The 23294-nt window shown below is 53.9% G+C and overlaps 2 protein-coding genes across 4 annotated transcripts in view; one reads left to right on the forward strand and one right to left on the reverse strand.

The window, feature by feature from the left end:
- Nucleotides 1-20770, forward strand: part of PSKH1 (protein serine kinase H1) — a 33466-nt gene extending 12696 nt beyond the window's left edge. The window contains exon 3 of the mRNA XM_007993908.3: nucleotides 18423-20770. Coding sequence (XP_007992099.1) covers nucleotides 18423-18740 — 318 coding nt within the window. The 3' untranslated portion in view covers nucleotides 18741-20770. The remainder of the gene's footprint in view (nucleotides 1-18422) is intronic.
- Nucleotides 20771-20968: 198 nt separating this feature from the next.
- Nucleotides 20969-23294, reverse strand: CTRL (chymotrypsin like). 3 transcript variants are annotated; one of them, XM_007993910.3, is made up of 7 exons: nucleotides 22926-23294; nucleotides 22219-22322; nucleotides 22041-22120; nucleotides 21847-21928; nucleotides 21501-21681; nucleotides 21278-21411; nucleotides 20969-21188 (listed from the first exon to the last, which is right to left on the reverse strand). In XM_007993910.3, the coding sequence occupies exons 1-7, from the start codon at nucleotides 22975-22977 to the stop codon at nucleotides 21027-21029; spliced, it is 795 nt and encodes a 264-aa protein (XP_007992101.3). In that variant the 5' UTR covers nucleotides 22978-23294; the 3' UTR covers nucleotides 20969-21026. The 3 variants fall into 3 exon arrangements, with proteins under 3 accessions (XP_007992101.3, XP_072871597.1, XP_072871598.1); XM_073015496.1 differs by lacking the exon at nucleotides 22926-23294 and having other exon boundaries at nucleotides 21501-22120; nucleotides 22219-22731; XM_073015497.1 differs by lacking the exon at nucleotides 22926-23294 and having other exon boundaries at nucleotides 21501-22731.

Here is a 23294-nt window from a genome sequence, read left to right on the forward strand (position 1 = left end):
AGGAGTGGGGAAAGCGAGGCAGGAAAGGGAGAAAGTCAGTAGAGTAGATTGAGAAGTGACTGCCACTGTGGGCCACTGGAGACCATGGTAATAACCATGTGGAACGTGCCTCACAGTTGTACCACCAAAGAGCAGGAACGTGAGTTTCTTTCTTTCTTTCTTTCTTTTTTTTTTATCCACTGACTCCTGTACTTCATGGGTTGAGAATTTCTTTGAGGGCACTAAATCCCTGGTGCTTCTGGGCTGTCCTGATACCAACTAGTGCTAGAGAAAGTCTTTAGGCAGAGAAGCAGAGAGATGCAGGCACTGGCGGTGGGAAGCTGTTGCCAGGCACCAAGCAGTGTGCCACAGCTGCAGATGAGCTCAGAGGTGGGCTGAAAGTATGTGGGTATCTGCATCTGCTCTGTGGGGCCCCAGCCAAGCTAGACTGAACATGCCCATCTCAGAAAGCAGCTTCTCATCTCTGTCCAGTTTTGCCACACAGTGAGGACCTCATGTGTCCAGATCTGATTTTTTTTTAGAAGAGAAGCCAGAAAATCTGATCTTTTATTTTTTGAGATGGAGTCTTGCTCTGTTGCCCAGGCTGGAGTGCAGTGGCACAATCCTGGCTCATTGTAATCTCCACCTCCTGGGTCCGAGCGATTCTCCTGCCTCAGCCTCCTAAGTGGCTGGGATTACAGACCTGGGATTACAGGCCCGCACCACCTCACCCAGCTAATTTTTGCATTTTTAGTAGAGATGAGGTTTCGCCATGTTGGCCAGGCTGGTCTCGAACTCCAGACCTCAGGTGATCTGCCCGCCTTGGCCTCCCAAAGTTTTGGGATTACAGGTGTGAGCCACTGCACCCGGCCAGAAACTCTAATCTTAAAACGTTAGAATATTCTGATTCACGTATTTAAGCAGCTTCTTGTGCGCCAACAAACAGTAACCTACAGGTCAGATTCAACCGCCAGGCTGTCAGTTTGTGTCTTTGAATCCATTGATAGTCCTGATACCTCCCAAAATGTGTGAGGTTTCAGCACCGTTGGGAGCCGAAGGAAGGTACAGAAAAAGTGAGGGCTGATTGGTCCTTAGGAAGGATGCTGACTGGGTAGAAGACAAGGCTGACCGTAGGAAGCAGCAAGCATGGCAGCTGGAGCCTAGTGGTGTGCTGGGAAGGCTGTGAAGAAGAGAGTATGTGTCAGCTTTATGTGGGAGGGAGGTGAGCTTGGCAGGATGACAAGATTTTGCCCAGGCAGTGAGAGCTCCCTCTTCTAGGGGGCTCCCCATAGAGTGTTTCTCTCAGACATGGACCTGCTGAGGTGCTATCTGTGCCTCTTGTACATCTTCTGTGGACGGGAAGGAGCTCTGGAAGAGCTCTCTTCTGTGGCCCAGCTTTCCTCCCAGGGGTATGGGCTGGGCCCTCTCTGGCCCCAGCCAGCATTTCCTTCAAGAGTCACCCAACAGCTGGCCAGGTGCAGTGGCTCACACCTGTAATCCCAGAACTTTGGGAGGCCAAGACAGGTGGATTACTGGAAGTCAGGAATTCAAGACCAGCCTGGCCAACATGGTGAAACCTTATCTCTACTGAAAACACAAAATTAGCCAGGTGTGGCAGTGGGCACCTATAATCCCAGCTACTCGGGAGGCTGAGGTAAGAGAATCACTTGAACCCGGGAGGCAGAGGTTGCAGTAAACCGAGGTTGTGCCATTGCACTCGAGCCTGGGCAAAAAGAGTGAAACTCCGTCTCAAAAAAAAAAAAAAAAAAAAAAAAGGTCACCTAACAGCCTCACGCCACTTACTTTGCCTTTAGCACTTGAGGTCCTGTGCTGTATCACCTTCCCTGACAGCTTCCAGATGTGGCTATGGGATCCATTGAGGACTTCCTCCTGCTGGGGAGGGGGTTGGCATTCCCTAGGGGCATCCCCATGTTATGCCTCTCAAAGGTGGCACAAGGAAGGGAGGGAAGCTTTCCTCCTCAGGCTGGCTCTGTTGCAGGCATAGGGGATGGTGTGTGTTTGTACCACTCTTAGGAGATGGTTGAGTAGGAGTCAGGCAGGTGGTGAAGATTTATACCAGTAACTGGGATCTGTGGGCCTAAGGTTGAAGGGGCCACTGTAGACCACCAGGTGCTTACTGCAGAGTGGTCAGCCTTGTGGAGAACTCAGTCCTGGCCCACTGTCATTCTCAGGTTTTAAGTGGACAGGTGGGTTCTGCAGAAAATCTGTCACATGCTTATAGCACTGGGCGGTAAATGGGACCATACTGGTACTGAATGAGAGCCTGCGAAGCCAGAGAACAGTCCCCAATACTCAGTTAAAAGTCAGAAGTGCCCAACAGTGTGAATTAACTGTCACACTCGGGACCATTCCAGTCTAATTAGATTTGATTCAAGGTTCAGATAATTTGGTTCCCAGCATCATCATGGCAAGTGTGAGCTTTTGGTGTCTATGGAAGGCACTGGGAAATGTGAGAGGAGCAGGCACAGGTGGTGACAGAGGGAACAATTTAAAGACGAGCCCCTTGGCCGGGCGCGGTGGCTCAAACCTGTAATCCCAGCACTTTGGGAGGCTGAGACGGGCGGATCACGAGGTCAGGAGATCGAGACCATCCTGGCTAATATGGTGAAACCCTGTCTCTACTAAAAAATACAAAAAACTAGCCGGGCGAGGTGGCGGGCGCCTGTAATCCCAGCTACTCAGGAGGCTGAGGTAGGAGAATGGCGTAAACCCAGGAGGCGGAGCTTGCAGTGAGCCGAGATCCAGCCACTGCACTCCAGCCTGGGCGACAAAGCGAGACTCCGTCTCAAAAAAAAAAGAAGAAAAAAAAAAAAAAAAAAAAGACGAGCCCCTTGATCCTGATGATGATCCCCTCAGTAACGTTGGGGCAATGCCCTGATGTTTACTTGGTTGTCAGATATGGATTGGCCATCAGGTTGGCACAATCTGTAGCTATAAACTGGAGATAAGAAATCCTCTTCCAAGGCTGGGCACGGTGGCTCATGCCTGTAATCCCAGCATGTTGGGAGGCTGAGGTGGGCAGATCATGAGGTCAGGAGATGGAGACCATTCTGGCTAACACAGTGAAACCTCGTCTATACTAAAAATACAAAAATTAGCTGGGTGTGGTGGCGGGCACCTGTAGTCTCAGCTACTCAGGAGGCTGAGGCAGGATAATGGCGTGAACCCGGGAGGTGGGGCTTGCAGTGAGCCGCGATGGTGCCAGTGCACTCCAGCCTGGGCGAGAGTGAGACTCCGTCTCAAAAACAAACAAACAAAAAGAAATCCTCTCCTAACTGGGCGTGGTGGCTCACACCTGTAATCCCAGCACTTTGGGAGGCCAAGGCGGGAGGATCACTTGAGGTCGGGAGTTCGAGACCAGCCTGACCAACATGGTGAAATCCATCTCTACTAAAAATGCAAAATTAGTCGGGCATGGTGGCACATGCCTGTAATCCCAGCTACTTGGGAGGCTAAGGCAGGAGAATCGCTTGAACCCACAAGGCAGAGGTTGCAGTGAGCTGAGATTGTGCCATTGCACTTCAGCCTGGGCAACAAGAGTGAAACTCTTGTCTCAAAAAAAGGAAAACAAACAAACAAAAATCCTCTCCCAGGCTGGGCATGGTGGCTCACATTTGTAATCTCAGCTGAGGCAGGAGGATCACCTGAAGCCAGGAATTTGAGACTGCCTGGGCAATATAGTGAGACTCCATCCTAAAACAAAACAAAATAAAACAAAATGTAGCCAGGTGTGGGCACATGCCTGTAGTCCCAGCTACTTAGGAGGCTGAGGTAGGAGGATCACTTAAGCCCAGGAGTTCAAGGTTGCAGGGAGCTGTGAATGTGCCACTGCACTCCAGCCTGTGTGAAGATGGTGTCTTGCTGTGTTACCCAGGCTGGAGTGCAGGGGTGCCATCTTGGCTCACTGCAGCTTCCATCTCCCAGATTCAAGTGATTCTCCTGCCTCAACCTCCCGAGTAGCTGGGACTACAGGCACATGCCACCACGCACGGCTAATTTTTTATATTTTTAGTAGAGATGGGGTTTCAACATGTTGGCCAGGCTGGTCTTGAACTCCTGACCTCAGGTGATCCGCCTGCCTCAGCCTCCTAAAGTGCTAGATTACAGGTGTGAGCCACCACACCTGGCCAAGACCCTGTCTTAAAAAAAAATTGTTTTTTTTTTTAAAGCCTGTCCTGGTGTTCTCTGATACAGCTATAAAAGCATGCCCGGTTGCTGGCAGGAACTTGAAGGAGGTGCTGCCTCTGCTTACCAGGAGACCGTCTAGCTGTGAAGTGAATGGCTAGAAGGAGTGATTGCTGGGTCCCATTCTAGCGATGTCTGTCCTCACCTCCATGCAGAAACATAAAGAGAAACCAGGGCCCTGCCAAGGAGTGGCAGAGGCTGGTACTTCTCAGACACCTGATGTTCATGCACATCCCCTGGAATCTCGTTAAAATGTAGATTCTGATTTAATAGGTCTAGGTGGGGCCTGAGGGTCTGCATTTCTAACAAACACCAGGTGGTGTTGATAACACTGACCTATAAGAACATGCTTTAGGAGCGGGTTTTTAGGCAAGTGCCTTAAAAATGGGCTGGGGTGGTCAGGGACAGTCTTAGAGAAGAGGGAACCTGGAATTTGGAGCATGGCTGTGAGGAGTTAGACGAAGAAAAAGGGAATGACAGCCACAGAAGTATAGGAGGGAGAAAGCAGGAGGCAGGTCTGGGGGCAGTGGTCCGAGGGACAGATTCATATATAGCTGAGGTCCATCAGAGGACCCTGCAGGGCACGCGGGAAGTTCAGTTGTCCTGATAGCAGGCTCTGGAGAACCACGTGAGGTTGTAGCTGAAACTGAATTTTTTTTTTTTTTTTTTTTTTTTTTTGGTATGGAGTTTCGCTCTTATTGCCCTGGCTGGAGTACAGTGGCGTGATCTTGGCTCACTGCAACCTGTGCCTCCTGGGTTCAAGAGATTCTCCTGCCTCAGCCTCCCAAGTAGCTGGGATTACAGGCATGTGCCACCATGCCCAGCTAATTTTGTATTTTTAGTAGAGACGGGGTTTCTCATGTTGGTCAGGCTGGTCTCAAACTCCCAACCTCAGGTGATCTGCCTGCGTCAGCCTCCCAAAGTTCTGGGATTACAGACGTGAGCCACTGCTCCCGGCCTGAATTTTTTTTTTTTTTTTTCCTTTGAGATGTAGTCTCACTCTGTCACCCAGGCTGGAGAGTGGTGGCATGATCTCAGCCCATTGTAGCCTCCACCTCCCAGGTTCCAGCGATTCTCCTGCCTCAGCCTCCAGAGTAGCTGGGATTACAGGAGTGTGCCACCATGCCCGGCTAATTTTTGTATTTTTAGTAGAGACAGGGGTTTGGCGTATTGGCTAGACTGGTCTCAAACTCCTGACCTCAGGTGATCTGCCTGCCTCACACTCCCAAAGTGCTAGGATTACAAGTGTGAGCCACCACGCCTGGTGAAACTGAAATTTTAAGATAGATCTGGGAATGTCTGAAGTTCGAGAAGCTGATTGTGTTCTGGGAGCTCTGCATGGTGCCAGGCTGTTGAGGGTCCAGCTGGCAGAGGGGAGCATTGAGCTTAGCCTAGGAGGGAGGGAGAGAGATTTCCCAAGATGTGCTGACAGAGGAAAGACTCTGCTACAAGCCTGTAGGTTTGCCTGAGTTCCTGATTCTGGCAGTTGTTGACCTGGCAGTTTATCTAATTGGAGCTTGCACAGTCTTGCTAACTGGCTATTGATTACCTGAGGGTTGGAAAATGACAAATGGGGTGGGGAGTGGATTCCTGCCCAGTCCTACTGTAGCTGAAAGACTGGGTCCTTAGATTCTGCTTGCTGCTCTGCTGGAATCACAGGGCAGGACTCTGCGGCTCACAGTCAGTGAGAGAGAGAGAGAGAGAGAGAGAGAGAGAGAGAGAGAGAGTGTGTGTGTGTGTTTTGGGGAGGCACTGCCCTGCCTTTGCTCCTACTACACTTTACCCGGAGCTGAAAAGCATCAGTTCCCAGCTCCAGAGGCAAATCCTGGCAGACTCTGGTGGCCCTAATCTGTGACCGGGAGCTTGCCTGACCCCGAAAATCAGATTCTACCACCCCCTGTGGAGAGCTCTGGGTTGGGAGGGATCAGTCTGGGACATTTCCTGGGGGAGAGGTCCTTATCATGAGATCAGGCTCTCTCAGCTGGAGACCAGTCCAGCAGACCCTCAGGCCCCACAAGACCTAATAAATCAGAATCTACATTTTAATGAGATTCCAGGGGATGTGCATGGACATCAGGTGTCTGAGAAGTACCAGCCTCTGCCACTCCCTGGCAGGGACCTGGTTTCTCTTTACTTTTCTGCATGGAGGTGAGGACAGACATCGCTAGAATGGGACCCAGCAATCACTCCTTCTAGCCATTCACTTCACAGCTAGACGGTCTCCTGGTAAGCAGAGGCAGCACCTCCTTCAAGTTCCTGCCAGCAACCGGGCATGCTTTTATAGCTGTATCCCAGGACACTAGGACAGGCTTTTTTGTTGTTCTCCTGGCCACTGCCCACCCACAAACAAACCTGCACACACCTGGGGAAAATGCAAGAGACGTGAAGGCCTGTTCTTCCTATCCATGGAGGTTGAGATTGCCTGGGGGTAAGGAACTAGAATAGGGAATGGTCATAGGATGAACCTGCATTGGCAGGCACACGTGAACACAGGCCTTTGCATAGAGCCACTGGGCCTGGACAGTCTGGAACATGGACTGTGGTGCTCAGGTCAGGTGGTTGGGCCTTGACCCCACCCACTCCAGCCATCTGTCCTGTATGTGTGATAGGCATTTGCCCTTAGGAAGGCCGTGTAAGAGAGCAAGGCTCTGCTGGGATAACCTCTGAGAGAGAGAGTGTGCCATGGTGAGGGGGATGTTGCTGTGTGAATGAAGGACCTCCGACACAGCAGCGTTTGGAGGTATGCGTTCCTCACCAGCGAGTGTCTCATGGCACTTGATGCCTTTCTAGGGGCACCTTTCCTGTTCACTGATCCGGTAGAGTGCTGTCCTTTGTATACCAGGCCTGGTCTGGTGTGCCTGTTTCCTGTGGGCTCTGTCCATGCAGCCCCAGTTCTCTGTAAAGCTCAGTGGCTTCCATGGACTTGAATAGAAAGCTTCCTGCAGAAGATGGGTTTTGAGGAGGAGGAGGCCCAGAGAAGGGAGCATTGCTGAGTGCTCCAGAATAAACAGATTGGGAATGACGGAGCAGAGGTTGAAGAGGCTGGGGCAGGCCTGGTGTTTGTTGTTGGGAGCCCTCTGCACCGTGGGAGGAGCCCTCTGGGTTCTGGGTAGTGGAGGAGGAAGGCAGCAGAAAGTGGGAAGGAAGCCTGGCAGGAGGAAGGCTAACTGGAGTATGGGGCAGAGCCCTAGCTCTGCAGGAGGGACATCAGCTTGTATGGGCAGACTTGGAGAGCATTCCAGGCTACCCTCTGACCTGGAGGGCATGTGGGGTCCTGCCTGCCATCCTAGCACTCCAGATCCTCCAGCCCAAAGCCCGTGCCCTAGACCCCACCCCACTCCCTGCATACCACAGGTCTGAGCCATTGCCTCTGTTCACTCTCCACACCAAGCTTCTGCCTCAACTGTTCACACTGTTCCCAGTATTGGTCTTAGTTGTTTAGAAATAATGCTGCCTACTGCCATTGTGTGGTGCCTACTGAGTAGCAGACCCAGAGCTGGACGTTCTGCACCCCCCACCTCCAATCTACAACAACTCTGCCAGGCGGTATGTAATCTCCCACCTTACAGATGAGGAAACTGAGGATGGTGAGGTTACATAACTTGGCCATGGTCTACCAGCTGGAGAGTGGCAGGTCTGGGATTTGTTTCCAGGCTATCTTGGCTTCAGAGTTCTTGGCCTGTCTAGTGCTGCAGTCTGCTCTCCCTGGTATGTGTGCCTCAGCACATTGCTGGTTTCTTGTTTCAGTACTTTCTGGCCGCTGATCAGTGGACACATCTCTCCTGTCTAGCCTGTAGGGTCCTTGAGGACAGCATGTACATCAGTACATATGCTCTCCACTGTCGTGTCCAGGCTTAGTGCACAGTGGTACCTGTGTGCTGGGTTGAACTGGAGTATTTATAAGTGATAACTGGTGGGGGAACTTTCTCTTGGCTTCTCCTGAGGGAAGCACCAGTGGCTATTGGTGACACCCTGGGAAGGGTCCCAAATGTCACTGCTGGCAGGCAGACAGACTGTGCAGCCTGTGGAGTGCTCCCCTCAAGGGGCCAAACTCCAGGAAGAAGCAGAGAGCCTGCTAGCGATTCAGTTAGGAGGCTGCTGGCCACAGCTGCCTGGGGGCACAGGCAGTAGGAAGACTTAAAGGCCCAGGGCTGGTGTGTGCTTGTCAACTTTTAGGGCAAATACAAGACTCTTGGAAGAGGAGTAAATGCTGAGGAGAGGATTACTGGAAAGGAGAAGTCTGAATGTTTACCCAGCACCCAGAGGCACTGGAGTGGAGAGGGCATGCTGGAAGTTGGGTAGAGACACAGGTTGGGAGAGGTAGGGAAGACCTGTGTGAATATGAGAGCAGTCTGAGGACACAGTCACCTTGAGAGGAGGCTTCCTATCACAGGAGGCCTAGGAGGCCTGGAGGAGCTGTTTCTAAAGGACGGCACAGAAGGTGAGTCATCAGCTGCAGACTCATGGTAGAGGACTGTCAGGATCCTCCAATGCGGAGAGTCTGTGATTTACTTGACATGAAATGTGACATCCTTGATGTCAGTGCTTTTGTCAAGAGTTCTATTCCTAGAGGCAGGACAGATGAAGGGGCTCTTGTAGGATTGATATTAGAGTGATGCCATTAGGAGCTTTGCTGTGTGCTGCATTCAGCATCCTGAATTATCACCCTCCTCTGTTTGGGCAGTCTCTGAGCTGTGGGTGAGCCCAGGTGACTATACCAGGAACAGGTGGGCTTGGGTAGAAATTCTCACAGAGCCTTATGAGTGCTGCTGGTTAGGGGACAGAGTACTGTTGAGAGAGGATGCACACCTTCATGGCCACTCTGCTGCTACGTGGGTGACAAGGGCTGGTGGGAGGTGGCTTCCCAGGGGTGGGTGTCTGGTCTGCAGGTTGACCATACATTGATCTAGGGCTAAATATACCTGAAGAGGCAGTGAGCTTGACTACGTGTAGTTCTTTTTTTTTGAGATGGAGTCTTACTCTGTTGCCCAGGCTGGAGTGCAGTGGTGTGATCTTGGCTCACCAAAGCCTCCACCTTTTGGGTTCAAGCGATTCTCCTGCCTCAGTCTCCCAAGTAGCTGGGATTACAAGCACCAGCTGCCGCACCTGGTTAATTTTTGTATTTTTAGTAGGGATGGGGTTTCACCTCGTTGGCCAGGCTAGTCTCGAATTCCTGACCTCAGGTGATCTGCCTGCCTCAGCCTCCCAAAGTACTGGGATTACAGGTGTGAGCCACCACACCCGGCCTCCCCACTTCTTAAAGTGACTCTAACATGCCTTGGGATGTAGAAGATAAAATGAGATGCAGAGAATGTGGCATGTCTCAGGGCTGTCTAGGTGACGGGACTTGGTTATGCAGCCTGGTCCTATGCTCTGACTTGATGTCTCCCTCCCTGCCCCTAACCTGCCCCCATATGTCACAAGGAGCAGCCATGTGAGCAGGGATAGGACCTCATCCCAGAGTCATGGAGAGCGCCGTCTGGGTGTCTGGAGAGCAGGAGACCAAATGTATATGCTGGTGGCAGAGTGGAGGCAGGGAGGCAGGGATTGTGTTTCCTGGCTTATGCTTGGATTCTCCTGGATGCTTCAGTTGCTTGACTTTTCTCACCTTCAGTGTGGGTGCGGACTGTGATGGACCCATCAGCTCACCTCTCTTCTCACTGGCCCCTGCTCCCAGAGTCAGAGGATGGCTTTTCCACGACTCTCTCAATAGCTGACAGCACGAGCAAACACAAATCAATTTAGAATCCTTCTCTGTGAGGCATCTGTCCCTAAGCCCTCCTGCCCTGCCAGCCTGCTGGGGCTGCTGCAGGTCAAGTGCCGGATGCTGGTGCTGTCTGTGTGTGAGGATCCCATCAGGATGATCACATGCCCCCATACCTGGCCAGGAAGGTTCCCTCAGGAAAAGCCATCCCTACTTCACCAAAACATGAAGCGTTCAACAGATTAAGTCTCCCTCCTTCACTGCAGGAGCAGATGTCCTCAGGCTGGATTCCTGCCTGGTCACTGGGAGGTGGCATAGTTTAGGCCACTGGATGGAGGCAGTGGACCCTCAGTTGGTCACTGTGGTTGGGGACCTGCCCTTGGAGACCTCTGGCAGGAAGGCAGAGGGAAGCTCTCTCCATGTGAGGCCGGAGGCAGCTCTGAGTTGAGAAGAGCAGCAGCCCCATCTTGTGTCACCTCTGTGCCACCACTGGGCTCCCCAGAGCCCTGTCCTCTAGGTTTCCCTTTGTCACTGCTGCCCTGGTTGCATACACCCCAGAGAGCAGCAGCTTCCCTGTAGTGGCAGGAGCAGACCCACCCCCCCACACTGCTGCATTCAGCCGTTCCTGCTGACCACCCATAGCATCACGTCAGCCTGGGTCACAGCTGCCTTTCAAATCACTTTTTCCACCTCCAGCCCTTGAGGCTTTGCCAACAAAGAGCAGGGTGTGGTGGCTTGTGCTCAGAGCCATCCCTGGTGCGTCAGCCATCCCCTCCCTCTCCTGTCTTTTCATTGTCTGTCTCCACCTGGACAGCACTGCCCCTCACAGGCTCTGTCGCTTCTGGGCCCTCGAGTTCCTCTGGGAGCTGCTGGGCTGTCATCTCTCCCACATTCTGACCTCTTTATTTTTATTTATTTTATTTTATTTTTTATTTTTTATTTTTTTTGAGACAGAGTCTTGCTTTGTCGCCCAGGGTGGAGTGCAGTGGCCGGATCTCAGCTCACTGCAAGCTCCGCCTCCCGGGTTTACGCCATTCTCCTGCCTCAGCCTCCCGAGTAGCTGGGACTACAGGCGCCTGCCACCTCGCCTGGCTAGTTTTTTGTATTTTTTTTTTTGTGGTAGAGACGGGGTTTCACCAAGTTAGCCAGGATGGTCTCGATCTCCTGACCTCGTGATCCGCCCGTCTCGGCCTCCCAAAGTGCTGGGATTATAGACTTGAGCCACCGCGCCCGGCTTATTTTATTTTTTAATAGAGACAAGGTCTTGTAGAGCCCAGGCTGGAGTGCAGTAGTGTGATTATAGTTCATTGTTACCTTAAACTCCTGGGCCCAAGCCATCTTCCTGTCTCAGCCTCCCGAACAGCTGGTTCTACAGGTGTGGGCCACCATACCTGGCTCATTTTTTAGGTTTTTTTTTGTAGAGATAGGGTCTTACTATGTTGCCTAGCCTGGTCTTGAACTCCTGGCCTCAAGTGATCCTCCTGTCTTGGCCTCCCAAAGTGCTGGGATTAGAGGTGTGAGCCATTGTGCCCAGCCCTGACCTCTTTAGATCCACTCATAGCCTCCCATGCTCATCCTCCTCCTACCCCTACTGAGGTGGAGGCTTGCTCTCAATTGCATAGCATAGCTGATGGTGACCTGGTCCAGCCAACCTCACTGGCTGTGCCCCTCCAGGCTCACCTTTCCAGGTCAGTCCTCCCATCACACAAGGTTACCCTTCTCCGTCGTGCCTGATGTCCCTCGGTAGATGTGTGGTGCCCAGAGAGCTCTGTTGCCTGTGGCCCATCCAGTTTGGAACAGAAGGCTCAGTCACATTCATGTCTTCGTTCTTCCTGCCATCCCATGTTGACCGTCTGCTGGCCCTGAGCCAAGTCTTATATGCCTGGGGTTCCAGGGACAGAGACCTGTGGATGAGATGGTTATAGCCGCTGAGCCTCCAAACTGCTTCAGAAATTAGGATGAGAGGAAGTTTAAGAAAAAAAAAAAAAAGACCGTGCACAGTGGCTCACACCTGTAATCCCAGCCCTTTGGGAGGCCAAGGTGGCTGGCCCCTGAGGTCGGGAGTTCGAGACCAACCTGATCAACATGGTGAAACCTCATCTCTACTAAAAATACAAAATTAGCTGGGCATTGTGGTGCATGCTTGTAATCCCAGCTACTTGGGAGGTGGAGGCAGGAGAATTGCTTGAACCCAGGAGGTGGAGTTTGCAGTGAGATCGTGCCATTGCACTCTAGCCTGGGCAACAAGAATGGAACTCTGTCTCAAAAAAAGAAAAAAAAAATGCCAGGTGCCGTGGCTCATGCCTGTATCCCAGCACTTTGGGAGGCCGAGGCAGGCAGATCATGAAGTCAGGAGATGGAGACTATCCTGGCTGACATGGTGAAACCCCGTCTCTACTAAAAATACAAAAAATTACAAAAAATTAACCAGACATGGTGGCACACCCCTGTAGTCCCAGCTACTCAGGAGGCTGAGGCAGGAGAATCCGTTGAACCTGGGAGGCAGAGGTTACAGTTAGCCGAGATTGCGCCACATCGCGCCCCTGCACTCCAACCTGGGTGACAGAACGAGACTCCGTCTCTCTCTCAAAAAAAAAAAAAAAAAAAAAAAAAAAAACACAAAAATCCAGGCTGGGCCCTGGGAACCACTTGGCCTCAGCGGAACCTATGATGAGTATAGATAAAAGAGATTATGCTGCAGCAGGCTTCTAAATCTGGAACCTTCCAGGGCTACTCCAGGACATTGTTAAAAGCAGACATCACTATATTGGTGGCACAGGCCGATTGCAAAGCTAGCAAATAGCATCCTTCTCGATCTTGAGTTGTGCCCCGTCTCCCTCCTCTCTTTCCCCTCCACTTTGGCTCTGGGCAGGGGCAGGTGGGGGCACACGATTTCATTTTGTTACACATTTCAAGTTTCAGAACACAGCTTTACTAACCTTTAAGTTGTCCCACCTTTTCTCATTTTAATCTTTATTCTCTGCTTTTTTTTTTTTTTTAATTCTCTACTTGTTTTTAAAACTGCATTCTCTTCCCTCTATTTCTCTCCTCAGACTCTCTCCCCTCACACCCTTCCCTTTTCTGTTGCTGGCCCCTCACCTGCCCTCTGCCGGATTCCAGGGTGGTAGATTCTGTCTGGTCTGGAAGCCCAGACACCAGGATGATGGGTTTTTGACCAGAGGAGGGGATGCTGGCTCTGCTGCCACACAGTGTCTAATTCTGCTGATGCTCTTCGTCGTGGGCAGCATCACAGTTCTTGTTGTCATGCTGCTTTCCTGAGTAAACTCAAAGCCCTGTTGCCAGAATTTCCTCTGTGCCCTTTTCTCTGCTCTCATTCAGGCCCACGTAAGTACAGAAAGGAGGCCTTTGAAGGTGGGAATAGTGGGTCTGAAAATACATCTTGAAATAGAGCTGAGGGAAGAACTGAGTCATGGTAGCAAAGCCCAGGCTTCTTCCTCCCTTCCCATCCCTTCTCTAGCAGCGCTGTGGTGGGGCCACCTTCTCTGCCAGCCAGCCTGCCCCAGAATCGTCATGTGTTAGATAAGGAGCTCAGGGCTCAAGAGGTCAGCTTAAATGCTAGACTCTGTGCTTCGTATGTGGCCATATGAAGGAAAAGGTGGAGAAAAAGGAATCCAGGACTTTAGAAACTGGAAGTGACTTAGAGTTCATGACATTCAGCCCCTTTCTCGTGTTAAAAGTGAAGGCAGTGTGATTTCTGTAAGGCCGATAGAGAAGGTAGAACTAGAACTCAGGTTGCTGGGCTTGCAATCTAACCCTTTAACCTATCCCAGATGCCACCCAGAAGAGACACCAAGGGGCCTTTCTCTCCCAGCCTCACTTGCCAGTAGGCAGCCCTGCCTGCCAGAGGAAGTCTAAGGCCACCCTGTAAGCTGTGTTTGCTGCCAGAAAGAAGCAGCTTCCTCCTCTCTCTGCAGCCTGTGCTAGACAGGTGGCACTGTTCTTTGTTTCCTTAGCCCTTCGGCTCAAGGTGAGACTGCTGGCAGTGGCTTGGGTAGTGTTCATTCCAGGCGCTTGTGCCAGATATTAGAGCTAGAGCAAACGAAAAGGGTTGGTGCAGGGGGTCCTCAGGCAGGAGCGGAAAGCCCTTCCTGCTCTGCCGCCTCTCCCTCTCCAGGGGGAGTAGGACTCCACTGCCTAGGAGTCGCTTTAGCACATCATGGGTAGGGGGATGAGGAACTCCAGTTGGTAAGGAGGTACTCACGGAAGAGGTCCCTCCCCATACCCACTATTGGCATCATTGCTGTTCCAACATCAGGAGCAGGTACCCTAAGTGCAAGGGGAAAAGGACTTTTTGAGGGCCATGGACTCAGAAAGGCAGCCAGCTTGATGGTCGGAATCAGAGTGGAGGTGATGCCCTCCTCCCACAGACCCTGCTTGTCCTCCTCTTGAAGCAGGGCCCAGCCCTCACTCACACAGTAGCCTCCTGGAGTGCTGGGATTAGAGGCATGAGCCACTGACTTGTCCAGAGACTGTGGAAAGGAGAGAGTGGAGGCTGTCACCCTGGGTATGGAAGCTGTTCTCTGATCCCAGAGCAAGGGAAGACCTGAGAGTCTGGGCCTAGAGCCAGCTGACATCTTAGTGTTTCCCTCTGTGCCTTGTGCTCCACGTTGGCCCAGAAGCAGGTGGAAGCCTCAGAGACTGCCCAGGTGGGTCTTGGCAACTGTGCCATCTGTCAGCCAACTGAGGCCATATGTGTCCCTTGTGTGGCCTCAAATAAGTATACTGAGGCACGAGCTCTGTTCTTCACCCAGAACAAACAGAGTTGTGGAGACCGAAGGACATGACTATTCATCATTTTCCCTTTTCTCCTGCTTAGAATGCTTCCCAGCCAGTCAGTCCTTGGCTGACACACATACTTACGTGGCTCCAGGGGAAGCAGGTGGGTTGGGCTGCTAATGTTGAGTGCTTTCTTAGGAGATGCTGAGTTGATGTGGGGCCTGAAGCCTGACTGTGGGCGAGTGTGGAAAGCCTTACTTTTCTGAGCCTGGTGGGAGGCCTCAGCAGGGCTTCCAGAGCCTGCTATTCTGGAGGTCATCTTAAGCCCCTGCCTCACTGTCAGTGAGCTGGATGAGGACCAGCTTCCTGTGTTCAGCCTGACTTTCTTCTGTAGGTTCCTCTGTGTACAAGGGTTAGGCTGGGGGCCAGGTCAGGACGACTTGAGTCACTTTGGCTTGGGGGATCCACCTGGCCCAGCTGCTCACAGCTCTTCAGAGATGGGGAGAGCTGGGACCTGCCAGAGAGGCCAGGCCAGCCCTCAGACAAATGAGTCCATCTGCATTCTGCACACAGCCACACGTCCACAGTAATTGGTGAGGCGAGAATCTTGGGGAGCAGAGGGAGAGGGATCGATCTGGCTGCCGCTCCGCGATCAGCAGGGGTCGATGCCTGCTAGTGTGAGCCTGTGCCACTCTGAAGATAGAGACACTTAAGCCTATAGGGCTGGTCTGGGGAGAGGCCCCTCCAAGACTGCACTGGTGACTTGTTTGGAGTTTCAAGTCCACGGTTTGGCTGGATGTGGATGTGAAGTGGTGAGACCTCCAGTCCATCCGTATTCAGGCTCCTGGCCTCTGTAGGGGAGTTGCCCCTCTTTTGTCTTGGCTGGACCAAGGGACAGGGGCAGAATCCATGTCCCAGCCCTATTGGGACACCCTGGGCTGTCAACCCTGTCTTGGGGCTGTTCCAGCAACAGGCCAGGCTGAGCTGCAGCGTGCTTCCTAGTGAGTCCTCCTCTTCCTGGAGACTGTAGAAAGCCAGCAGGCAGCAGAGGTGTCCCCTGACCCAGTCTGTTCAGCTGTGTGTGTGCTGTCTCCGTCAAGCTTGTTTCTGTCTCTCCAGTGGGTAATGGGGGCTACAGTGAATGTCTGTGGTCTGGACTGGCTGCCCCCAGTAGTGGTTCCTTGTATTCAGGGGGCAACCATGGAGCTTTCTTTCTTAAAATATTTTTTTTAATTTTTGTTTTTCTTTGAGACGGAGTCTTAACCATCTTGTCCAGGGTGATCTTGAACTCCTGGAATCAAGCAATCCTCCTGCCTCAGACTCCCAAAGTGTTGGGATTACAGGCAGAAGCCACTGCTCCTGGCTTTTGGGGCTTTATTGAGCTGTTATCCAAAAGCTATTGTGGCAGCTGTCTAGTCCAGTTGCCCTGCATATCGGTCTCAATACCTCAATATGAATCTTTTTGTTTTTTTTTTTTTTTTTGAGATGGAATCTCACTCTGTTGCTGGAGTGCAGTGGTGCGATCTTGGCTCACTGCAACCTCCGCCTCTTGGGTTCAAGCAATTCTTCTGCCTTAGCTTCCTGAGTAGCTGGGACTACAGGCACATACCATGCCCGGCTAATTTTTGTATTTTTAGTAGAGATGGGGTTTCACCATGTTGGCCAGGATGGTCTTGATCTCCTGACCTTGTGATCCACCTGCCTCAGCCTCCCAAAGTGCTGGGATTACAGGTGTGAGCCACCGCGCCTGGCCTTCAATATGAATGTTGAAGTACACAAGCCCCCAGGAGACTTACCTGCCTATATGGGAGGGCTGTTGCTCTCTGCGCCCACCCACAGTCCTTGGATAGTAAGGCATCTATGGGCCTCCGTTGACTGCATGCTCCTGGACCCTGACTTTCCTCCTCCTCAGGCCCAGCGTCTCCCCAAGAGTCACTGGCTGCTGCTGGCCCACTGATGAGGATGACCCTATTAGGTGTGTTTGGGAATGTGGTTCCCTTGTTGCTCCCACTTCAGTTCAGTAAAACTTGGAATAACCTTCCAAAGAGTGGGTGAGGACAGAAGCTGCAGGTAGCCCCAGACCTTCCTCAGGAAGGTGGAAGCATGTTCTCCCTGCCTCACCCCTCTGTGGCAGTGGGGAAGGGGGTAGGGGAAGAGTTAGAAGTCAAGGGAGCCAGACTGGGGGTAGCAGTAGTCAGTGTGTGTGTGTGTCTGCTACATGGCTGTGCACCTGCCCTGAAGGTGGGCTCTTAGATCCCTGGCATGTTCAGGGGTTCCTCAAGGTGAAGGGTACCATGGGTGGAACAGGCAGACCTCAGCTGGCAGGAAGGAAAGTGATGGCATCCTTAGCGTGTGCCAAAAGTGCTCCTAGGAGATGCAGGGACGCAAGGACTCACCTGGCTAAGCTCCCAGACCTGGAAGCAGCTTCGGGAAAGGGCACCCATCCGGCAGCACCGTGGGTTGTTTACTCGCTGAGCCCGTGCCTGCTGAGTGCTTCCTGTATGTGCAGCACCAGGCACTGGCGCTCATCCAGCTCAGCATGATCTCATGGGAATAATAAACCAACATGAAATTGCAGTCTCAAGTTACAGCTGGAATAATTGTTGGAAGCACTGGGGGCTAAGAGGGAGTCTGGGCAAGTGTCTTTTACCCTGAGAACCTGAGGATCCACCCAGGTGAAGACAGCATGCAGCCTGAGGCCCTGAGACAGACAGCTGCTGGGTTCGCGGCTGAGATGAGGCAGTCCTGGGTGCATGTGGTAGAGTGGGCTTTGTGGAGTTCCTCCCAGGGGACAGAATATACTAAAATGAGGCTGGGCCGGGCGCGGTGCCTCAAGCCTGTAATCCCAGCACTTTGGGAGGCCGAGACGGGCGGATCACAAGGTCAGGAGATCAAGACCATCCTGGCTAACACAGTGAAACCCCATCTCTACTAAAAAAATACAAAAAACTAGCCGGGCGAGGTGGTGGGCGCCTGTTAGTCCCAGCTACTCGGGAGGCTGAGGCAGGAGAATGGCGTAAACCCAGGAGGCGGAGCTTGCAGTGAGCTGAGATCCGGCCACTGCACTCCAGCCTGGGCGACAGAGCGAGACTCTGTCTCAAAAAAAAAAAAAAAAAAAAAAATGAGGCTGGCGCACAGCACTGCCAGGAGCCCTTTGTGGCTTAGAGAAGTAATGAGGGCTGGAGGGTGCCACTGAGAAGGGTCCTGGTTCCTGCCTGGTCCCGGGAGTACCTGCCCTCAGCCAACAGGGAAATCTAGTTGCCTTGAGTTGTTTCCTTTCCTCCCCACGCTGGGAGGCGGAGGCAGGGAGTAGTGGTCTCCTACCACTACTTTGGCAGTTGGAGAGAGGTTGGACCTTCTCTGTAAGGACTGGGAAGTTCCCCTCTAAGTGGCCTGATCCTGGTCGTCCAGAGATTGGAGCTTCAATCTGACTTAGGATATGGTGGAAAAGTTTGAGTCATTCTCTTACATTCCCCTGAGTTATGATACTCCTGGGGCAGGTTGGGGGGTCTTGGCAGAGGCCATCTCCCTGAGCCAGGCGTTGGGTCCAGTGCACCATAGAAGTTTGCTCCCTGGGAGAGTGGACGGGTCCTTTCCTTCCTTGCCAGACTCCATCACCTGGAGAGCAGCCCCTGTTCAGCCTGGGCCAGTGTTGGGCAGGGAGGCCCCAAGCACTACATGAGAGGAGGGGCAGCACCTCTCTCGGGAAAGTGGAGGGATGCTGGGTAGTGGCCTCATCCAGATGGGGTGGGCGGTGTTGGATACTCTCACTCTAATGCTTGTCCTTGGTCTCTAGCCCTGGCCTAGTGTGTCCAACCTGGCCAAGGACTTCATTGACCGCCTGCTGACAGTGGACCCTGGAGCCCGTATGACTGCACTGCAGGCCCTGAGGCACCCGTGGGTGGTGAGCATGGCTGCCTCTTCATCCATGAAGAACCTGCACCGCTCCATATCCCAGAACCTCCTCAAACGTGCCTCCTCGCGCTGCCAGAGCACCAAATCTGCCCAGTCCACGCGTTCCAGCCGCTCCACACGCTCCAACAAGTCACGCCGTGTGCGGGAGCGGGAGCTGCGGGAGCTCAACCTGCGCTACCAACAGCAGTACAATGGCTGAGCCGCCTGGCTCTGCACACATGCAGTATGGCCCAGCCTGGCCACACACTGCGGTGCCATCTGTGCCTGATGCCCTCTCTGGAGATAGGCTCATGTAGCCCGCAGTAGGTGAAGAATGTCTGGCTCCGGCCCTTTCTCTGTGCCCTCAGCAGCCCCTGTCCTCACTATGGACCTGGGCCAGGTGTGACAGAGTGGAGGTAGCCCAGGGGGCTGTGACTCCCCCTGAACTGAGAGCCTGGCTTGGCACTGATACCCCTCTTGGTGGGCAGCTGCTCTGGTGGAGCTGGGAAGGGATAGGACCTGGCCTTCACTGTCTCCTTTGCCCTTTGACTCTTCCCAAATCAGAGGGGACTGCAGTGCTGGGTGAAGTGTCCTGTGGCCTCAGGACCCTTTGGGACAGTTACTTCTGGGACCCCCTTTCCTCCACAGAGCCCCTCTCCCTGGCTCCACACGTTCCCATGCATCCTGATCCTTCAGATTGTGCTCCAGTGGGAGACCCTGGTAGGCACAAAGCTTGTGCCTTGACTGAAACCGTAGCCCCTAGCTAGATCCAAACAACCCTCCACCGCCCAACCAAGATCTGTCTTCCTTCATGGTGCCCCGAGGGAGCCTTCCTGGTCCCAGGACCTCTGGTGTTAGGGCCATGGCGTGGACTTTCGCCCTTCTGGACTCTGTGGCCATGCTGGTCATCGGCTTGCCCAGGCTTCAACCTCTTCAGACTCTGAGGGGTCTCTGCCCACCAGCCCACTGCCCTTGGTGCCTTCTTTGTAGAGTCTACTGCTACCTCCCTCTCCCCATTGGATGTTCATTCCATTCCCCAGGTGCCTCCTTCCCAACTGGGAGGGGTTAAAGGGAGCCCCACTGCTGCTACCTGGGGGATAGGGCACCTGGGGGCCAAGGCAGAGGGCAGGGGGCCCCTCTCCATTAGGGTCCAGTGTCAGCCTAGGTTCTATCCTTTGGTGCAGCCCATTGCCCTTTCCCTTCAGGGTCTGTCGCTCCCTCCTCTGCAGCTGCACAAAGACGCCATCTGGTGTCTGCATGGGTGTTGGCAACCTGGGAGTGATCACTGCACACCCATCGTGCACACCCACTCATCGTGCACACCTGTAGTCCTCTACGAAGACATGGGAAGGTAGGAGTTGCCGCCCTGGGGGAGGGTCCCAGGCTGCTCACCTCTCCCCTTCTGCTGAGCTTCTGCGCACCCCTCCCTGGAACTTAGCCATACTGTGTGACCTGCCTCTGAACCCTGGGTACCTGGGGCACTGCCTTCTGACACCTGGCCTTGCCCCATCCACCCTGTGCTGCTTCCCTTCACAGCATTAACCTTCCAGTCTGGGTCCCGCTGAGTCGAAAGCTGGAAGGAGCCCCTGTGGGAGGTGGGTGGGGTTGGGTGGCTGCTTTCCCAGAGGCCTGAGCCAGAACCGTCCCCATTTCTGTTGTGGTATCCCCCCCACCACAAACCAGGCTGGAACCCAAGCCCCTCCCTCCACAGCTGCCTTCAGTGGGTAGAATGGGGCCAGGGCCCAGCTTTGGCCTTGGGTCAACTGCAGGGCCCCTGCCATTGGGGGAGGGTTTGGCTCCCACTCAGCTTCTGCCAGTCGGCAGCCTGGGCCAGGCCCTCCTCTTCCTGCATGTGCCACCTACAGTGGGAAACAAAACTAAAGAGACCACTCTGTGCCAAGTCAACTGTGCCTTAGACACACCCTCCTGCTGTCCTCACTGCCCCCTGGGCAGGAGGCAGTGGAGAACCAAGCCCCATGGCCTCAGGATTTCCTCCCAGTTCCCTAACTGTCTCTGAGGACCTGAAGCTCTGGGGATTATGTTCTCTCTCGCCCAGGGTGGGCCTGGTCCTGAGGGCAGGACAGGGGGTTTGGAGATGTGGGCCTTTGATAGACCCACTTGGGCCTTCATGCCATGGACCGTGGATGGAGAATGTGCAGTTATTTATTATGCGTATTCAGTTTGTAAATGTATCCTCTGTATTCAGTAAACAGGCTGCCTCTCCAGGGAGGGCTGCCATTCATTCCAACAGCTCTGGCTTCTTGCTGTAGGACCAAGGGGTTGCCCTAGAGGAGGGGTGGGGTCCCCGGCCTGGGCATGACTACTCTAGGAAGAGCCACTGCTACTCAAGGAGCCACTCAGCCCCGTCCATGCCAGAAGTCCAAGTAGGGAGTCGAACCCTCAACAGCCTCTGCTTTCTCCTGAGCCAGGAAGACAGACACGAATGCATGATGGGACAGGGCCTGGGTCTTTAATGGGTTGAGCTGGGGAGGGGCCTGTGGTGGGCTCAGTTGTAGGCAATGACCTGGTTGATCCAGGCGCTGAACTTGCTAACTAGAGTATACACGGCAGGTGCGCGCACATTGCAGTCTTTGGTACCCCAGGAGACAATACCAATAAGCACCCACGTGTTTCCCTTCTGGCAGACAAGAGGGCCTCCGGAGTCACCCTGAGAGGGAAGAGGGAGGGAGAAGTGAGTGTGGGGGGTTGGGGAGGTGTGCCACAGGACAGCACAGAGGACTGGGTGCTGGGGCTCACTTGGCATGAGGAAGCACCTGCACCGCCTGCACAGATCATGGAGTCAGTGATATCTGAGCCCCAGTACTGCCGGCACTGATTCACAGTGACCAGGGGCAAAGCCACCTGCCGCAGATGTGCTGGTGTCACATTGCCTGTGGGCCAGGAGGGGTAGTCAGGTGGGGCCCAGAACACTGGTCCCCACCCCAGTCCTCCCACCCTGAGCTTTGGCCTGAGTTCCTACCTACGCCACTGAGGCGACCCCAGCCAGTGGTGACACATGTGAGGCCTTCAGTCAGAGCCTCGTTTGAGGATGCCAGGCAAACTGGCGAGATGCGTGTTGTGTACTGGGCTGGTGAGGCGAGCTTCAGCAGTGTCACGTCATTGTTCATGGTGGTAGGGTTCCAGCTAGGGTGTGTAATGGCCTGTGGGGTCAGAAACAGTCCATGTTGGGCTGAGGTGGGCCCCGGCACCTGGGGCTGATGGGTGCTGAGCAGGGTAGGCCAGGGCGTGTCCTGAATTCCCCGTTCCCAGCACCCACCCACTTGCACTGCCCACTTTTCCTCCGTGTCTGCAACCCAGGCACTCACCTGAGAGATGGACAGAACCTGCAAGGGCTCAGCGTTCGACGATAGGTCATGCTCGCCCAGGACAACAAAGTGGCGTCCAGGGCTGCAGAGGGGTGGGGTTAGGCAGCTGCAGGGAGGCCAGAGCGAGAGGGGGACAGCCAGGGGAGGAGGCAGGAAGAGGCAAGGGGCGGGGCAGGTGGAGTGCAGGTGCTCACCTGACATTGCAGTGGGCAGCAGTGACCACCCAGGACTGGCTGATGAGAGAACCACCGCAGAAGTGGAAGCCGCTGCTGTCCTGGGGTCAGGGCTCAGAGGTCAGAGTGGGGTTGGGCTGCTTAGGCTGCCCCTAGGCATGACGTACCCAGGACCCTGCCCACCCCTCCGGTGGTATACCTGCAGGGACACCTGCCAGGGCCAGGAGCCTGGCACTGCATTCTCCCCGTTGACAATCCTCTGGCTGAAGCTCAGGGCTGGTTTGATGGCAGGAACACCGCAGCCTGGCCATTGGGCTAATGAGGACCTGCTTCCTATGCCTCAGCCCACCTTTCCCCACCTCCTTCTGGGTGCCCGAGGCTGTGCACCCCAGATAGGTCAGTCAAGAGGGTACAACACTACCCCTTTCCCAACAGGGTACATGCAGGCACCTTCGGGCCCCACAGCTATCTTGGTTATCCCCATCCAACCAGTCCCCCAGTGCTGCTGTTCTCTCACATCTTTCTCCAGCCGAGTCCCTGCTGTTCCCCATCTCTACCCCTGGTCTCTCTGCCCGCTCCAGGCCTGAACAGTACATACCCTTCATGCAGCCAGAAGGTTCTTTCTAAAAGTCATGGGCATCTCTTCCTGTCTCAGCTTCCTAAACACTCCTGGGCTCCAGGGCCTTGCTCAAGCTCTGGTCCTATTCGTGAGACTCCCCCACCCCACCTCTTGCCCCCTCCCAGCCCTGCAGGCCTGTTCCTGCTCCCCTGCCCTGGCATATCCTGTTTCCTTTGCCCAACCTGTCCACCTTTGTCCCTTCCAGCCAGCCTGGCCCCTTCCCTGGGCTGGTGCTGGGAGCTGAGTTGTTCCCAGGTCTGAATCAGGGCTGGTCCTGGCCCATTCACCCCAGGAGGAACCGAGGAGAACCAGGCTTAGGGTCAGGCTGAGCAGCAGCATCGTGGCAGATGTGAGGTTGGGAGCTGGGCCTGGCTTTATGGGTCTTCTCGTCCTTGAGCTAAAGCTCCAGGCCTGAGGCCAGGCCAGCTGTGTAGACTTAGCCACCTCCCACGCTCCAGTCAAGAGAGGCCCTTTAGGCAAGGTCCCCTGACCCAGGCCTATACTTATCGGACAGAGCCCAGGTGTGAGGCTCTCACCTCTGCCACCTCCCAAAGCCTGGCCTCTAATTGGCTCCCAGAACCACCTCCCATTCCAAATGTTGAGCCCTGGGTACCGAGGGCAGATGGTTAAATTAGGTCTATAGTGACAACCTGGTG

Source organism: Chlorocebus sabaeus, chromosome 5 (assembly GCF_047675955.1).
Source record: "Chlorocebus sabaeus isolate Y175 chromosome 5, mChlSab1.0.hap1, whole genome shotgun sequence".
NCBI lineage: Eukaryota > Metazoa > Chordata > Mammalia > Primates > Cercopithecidae > Chlorocebus > Chlorocebus sabaeus.

Bases quoted from the DNA above. Each gene is read 5' to 3' on its own strand.
- CTRL (XM_073015496.1), bottom strand. From the start codon at position 22,259: ATGCAGTGCCAGGCTCCTGGCCCTGGCAGGTGTCCCTGCAG. The intron at 21,412-21,500 runs GTAGGAACTCAG...CCTGGCCCACAG, and splicing joins GGGTCGCCTCAGTGGCGTAG to GCAATGTGACACCAGCACAT. The intron at 21,189-21,277 runs GTGAGCCCCAGC...CTTCCCTCTCAG, and splicing joins CAGGTGCTTCCTCATGCCAA to GGTGACTCCGGAGGCCCTCT.